This window comes from Propithecus coquereli, unplaced genomic scaffold, assembly GCF_000956105.1.
Source record: "Propithecus coquereli isolate 6110/MARCELLA unplaced genomic scaffold, Pcoq_1.0 Scaffold118, whole genome shotgun sequence".
Lineage (NCBI taxonomy): Eukaryota > Metazoa > Chordata > Mammalia > Primates > Indriidae > Propithecus > Propithecus coquereli.
The window spans coordinates 1,219,163-1,223,351 of NW_012135858.1; the positions used below are offsets into that span (position 1 = coordinate 1,219,163).

A 4,189-nucleotide genomic window follows, 5' to 3' on the forward strand; every position below is an offset into this window, starting at 1 on the left:
GGTTTTCCAGATATCCACAGTTGTCATTGTTACTAAATCCGGTTTCAAAAGATAGTATACTTCCAGTAACTTTTAGAAATACTGGTTGGGGGTAGGAGTGAGGGCAATTGAACAGGAGGGGGATACAAGCCAAAGTCAATACTGTAATATCAAATTACAGAATTAGCCTTAATTTTTCAAGTATATGTATATATGAATAACAGAGCCCAATAACACAAATGCTGTGTGTTTAGCAAGGGTAAATGCCTATGAATTCTCAGCAGAGAGCTTTATCTATGTAGACAAGCCCTGGCCCTACTTCTCGATATTCTGATTCATTTGATATAGGGTGGAATTTTTTTTTTTTTTAACAGCTGCAACGGGTGAGTCTGAGTCATCATTGGTGAAGAATAAATGCTTCTTCTATACTTTTTAGCAACCTTACAGTAGGTTAAATGAAATCCCTGAAGTGTGATGGAGGATGGGTGAACTGTCTGCTTTTTCAGCTTAAATCTTGTCATGATAAATCTTGTGTGTATTTATTTTGGCACAAGAAATCAGTATGTTTAAAATATAATACTTATAGGACCACCTAGAATCTGCAAAATTAGCAAGGAATATTTAGGAAATGAACACCTGGCTTCCATTAAATGGAAACAGTGTTTCATATTCAGTTGTGTAAAAGGAAGGCAAAGAAACCAGTGTGTACCATTTCTTACTGGTTTATATATTAATGTCAACTAAAAATAGCACCACATAAAAGTCCCATTCTCAGTTAAGTATTTAATATAACCAAGGAGTGCTTAATCAGCGACACCTTGAAGGGCTTTTGGTAAAGGGGTCATTCTTTAAAACCTGTGAAATGTGTTTCTTTGGAAGAGAGAATCCATGTAGAGTCTGGATTATTTTTTGAAAGGTTCATTACTTCTTAACCCTCTGAATACTGATGGCAATTGTAATCGTAATCAATGTCTTTTCAGGGTAATTGGGATACTTCTGGCAGTGAACTGAGTGAAGGGGAATTGGAAAAACGCAGAAGAACCCTTTTGGAGCAACTGGATGATGATCAATAAATTATACCAAATATATGTTTACAGTATGATTTAAAGTCTAATTCAGACCAGGGACTCTATTTTAAGTTCAACTGAAATAACACTGGGTTTTAATTATATCACAAAAAAAAGTGCATTTAAGTATTGTTATTGTGGGACTTTATAAAAGCAAAGGAAATTGAAAATAACTATTGATTCTGTATCAAGAATCATATTTTCATACGGTCATAACTGTCTTTCTGTGACCCTTTCATAGGGCACTGCAGGATGGATTAAAGGTGGCAATTTACTGATAACTGCAGATGTCTCTACTTTGTTCTACAGTCTAAGTCATGAGGTGATTCGATTTACTTTATAGGAGTTGGATTTTGAAGATATAATGAAAAATTTTTTGATAATATAGTAGTACAAAAAAAGCACCAGCAACTGATAAAACTGCTTTTTTGTGCACTACCCAACTGGTTAAAGCCAATGTGATCTTTTATGGTGACTCCTAAGAAAAGTAGGCATTTGATGGAAACTTGGTAGACCCTTAACTATAGTGGTGCTAAGGAGCACTACTGCAAAAAAGCCACCATTATTTTTTATGAAACATCTGAATACGTTTTTAAAAGGCTATTGTGAGGGCATTATTTTGAGCATCTATTTTGAGGTAATGTTTAAAAAAGTTAACATCAAATCAAATTGTAAATTAGTTTAAATATATTGCCTTAAGGACCTACTAAAGAATGTGCCACCAGACTTTAAGTGATAGTTGCAATATCCTTGTCTAAAAAAAAAAAAAAAAAAAAAAAACAATGTTGACTTAAACATTTTCTTTAACAGTTGTCTTTTTTTTTTTAATCCAGTCTTTCTCTTGCTTTTTTTTTTTTCCATTGAGGAAGTCTTTTACCTTCCCTTCTCACTGAGAAGTATTGACTTCGTGGTACACATTCTGAAGCATTTCTGATTTGACTATTTTTGTACATTTTTATCAATTATTAAACCTTCTCTTCTAGTGTGTACTAGTATTTATTTCTATGTAAAGTGCTCAGCTCTAAAGAAATTGTATGATGATTTTAAAGATACTAAATCCCTCAAATTTTGCTTCATCTTACCCACATAGCTAGTTTACTTTCCTTTTTTAATATTTAAGAATGTTATAAATCAATGCATTTGAGGTCCCTAGATTTGTTTTTCGTCTATGAATTTCCTACAGAATATTTTAGAAAGGCAGTGGTTTGAAAATACTCTTCACATGCTAACTTTGAAGGTTGGTAATGTAATTTATACTATTTTCCTTCAGTGCAGGAAATTTTTTTTAAGTAAATAAGTAAACTTTAGCACATAGTCTTTGGTAATTATCTTTGTTATTTTAATTTGGACACTTTGCGAGATCCTATTTCAAGTTGCGATTTAGAAGAACAAAACGTTTTCCCCTTTCCATTCTAATGAGTTTGAACATGGGCCTGACCACAATGACATTTTCCTATTCTGCCCCCTGTGTTTGAGTTAAATCTAGAGTGTCCACTGTTAAAAGGCTCAAAAATTGGGGGGAAATTTGTTTCTAAACTTCTGTCTGCCAAGTCATTTTTCTGCTATGAAATATGACATGACTTTGTAGAAAGAATCATTATCTTTGAGAAAATGTGAAATAATCAAATTGCTTGCTTGAGATTAGTCTCCTATTGTATATTAGTGTCAAAACATAACACCTTTAGCAACAGGGAGTTGTTTAGATTTAATTTTCAAAGGTCCCATTGTAATGATAGTTAATAATGCTAATCATGTCAAACACTTGACATAGTGATAAGATCTTTAAAATATGCATTTGATATTGGCAGATATACTAATGATGTGTCACAAGGAAATTTAGAATCTGTAAAACATTGTTTTAATTACTTCCATGAATGATTTTTAAAGTACATCTTTAAAGTTTTGGTTTTTCTATTTAAATAAAAAGCTATTGATGTGTTTTAGCATGTCCTCAAAATAGATTCTGTATTTCTTACAGAGGTCATCTTATTACAACCTCAAATTCCTACAAGATAAATTCAAACTTCCCTGTGGTTCACCCATGAAAATTATTTGATCTAAAAACCACTAAAGTAGTGAACAAATTGCAACCCAAAATGCAACATCTTTGCTATAAAAGATGTAATTGAAGTGACTGTTATTCTTTGTCTGCCTTTGAGTATCCCATCAAATGGGATTTGCCAAAAAGATACATTATAGTCTGAAGGCACAGGTAATGAGAAGATGTTTAAAAATTATGTGAATATTTTTAAAAACTTCAGTTTGGTAAAAACTGAAATGTCTTAGAATGTTGTTTCTGTTAGAGTTGAACACATGTTAAAACAGGAAAGTGCGTTTATTTTCAGATAAGGGTAATTTATGCTTTTTAGCAAAGCCCCAGAAAATGTTGAGGGTTTATCTTCCCTCAGTATCGTGAATACTAATGAATTATTGGATCAAATTCACCAATAACATTTAATATACATAGTCAAAATTGGGACCTTAAATATTTGATGTTTTTATTTTCTCCCAGTCCATAATTTTTATGTGGGCAAACTGAATTTGTATGAAAAGTTAGATAATTTAGCCAATCAAGTATGAAGTATGCACTCATCCTAAGTGAATTCAGATAATGTAATGCTTTTAAATGAAAGCAATGGTCCCATCACATTTTTCCAACATTTTCCAGCATATCATTATCATTACCCAGAGTAGCTTCAGCATATTAATTATTCAGATTTTTCAGCATATAAGAATACTTTTTATGCATCCCAGTAAATTTGATGATTAATCACAGTATTTCATCTTTTGCCTTTTACTTAATTGAGCCTCACTTCGTATAACTATAAAATAAAAAAGGATTGTTCTAGAGTAAGGCAGACAGTTCATAGTGGTGAGGTGAAGAAACTATACAAACTCCTGAAGCAGCGTGTGTGTGCATTTTTCTGGAATGTTTCTATAGTTTTAAGCTATATGATCCATAGCTTTCATTCAATTATAAACTTCAATTATTAATATGTGCTTTAAGAATATTTGCCTAAATGCTCCTGGTTTTCTTCCAGTGCTAACAGTCAGCTAAGTGTTGGCTAGGCAGCCACTGTTGTTATTATTTTGTCCAGAAAAGGGTAACCCCTTTACATAAAGATTTTTTTTAAAGCTTAGAT

The 4,189-nt window shown here is 32.2% G+C and overlaps 1 protein-coding gene across 6 annotated transcripts in view; it reads left to right on the plus strand.

The window, feature by feature from the left end:
* PRPF40A (PRP40 pre-mRNA processing factor 40 homolog A (S. cerevisiae)) overlaps window positions 1–2,031 on the plus strand; it is a 50,696-nt gene extending 48,665 nt beyond the window's left edge. For 4 of the 6 annotated variants that reach the window (XM_012659360.1, XM_012659375.1, XM_012659382.1 and 1 more), the window contains one exon: window positions 960–2,028. In XM_012659360.1, the coding sequence (XP_012514814.1) occupies window positions 960–1,052 (93 nt within the window). In that variant the 3' untranslated portion in view covers window positions 1,053–2,028. Of the gene's footprint in view, window positions 1–959 lie in introns of all 6 variants that reach the window. The other 2 variants (XM_012659350.1, XM_012659369.1) reach the window with 1 other exon arrangement.
* The last annotated feature ends 2,158 nt before the right edge of the window (window positions 2,032–4,189 follow it).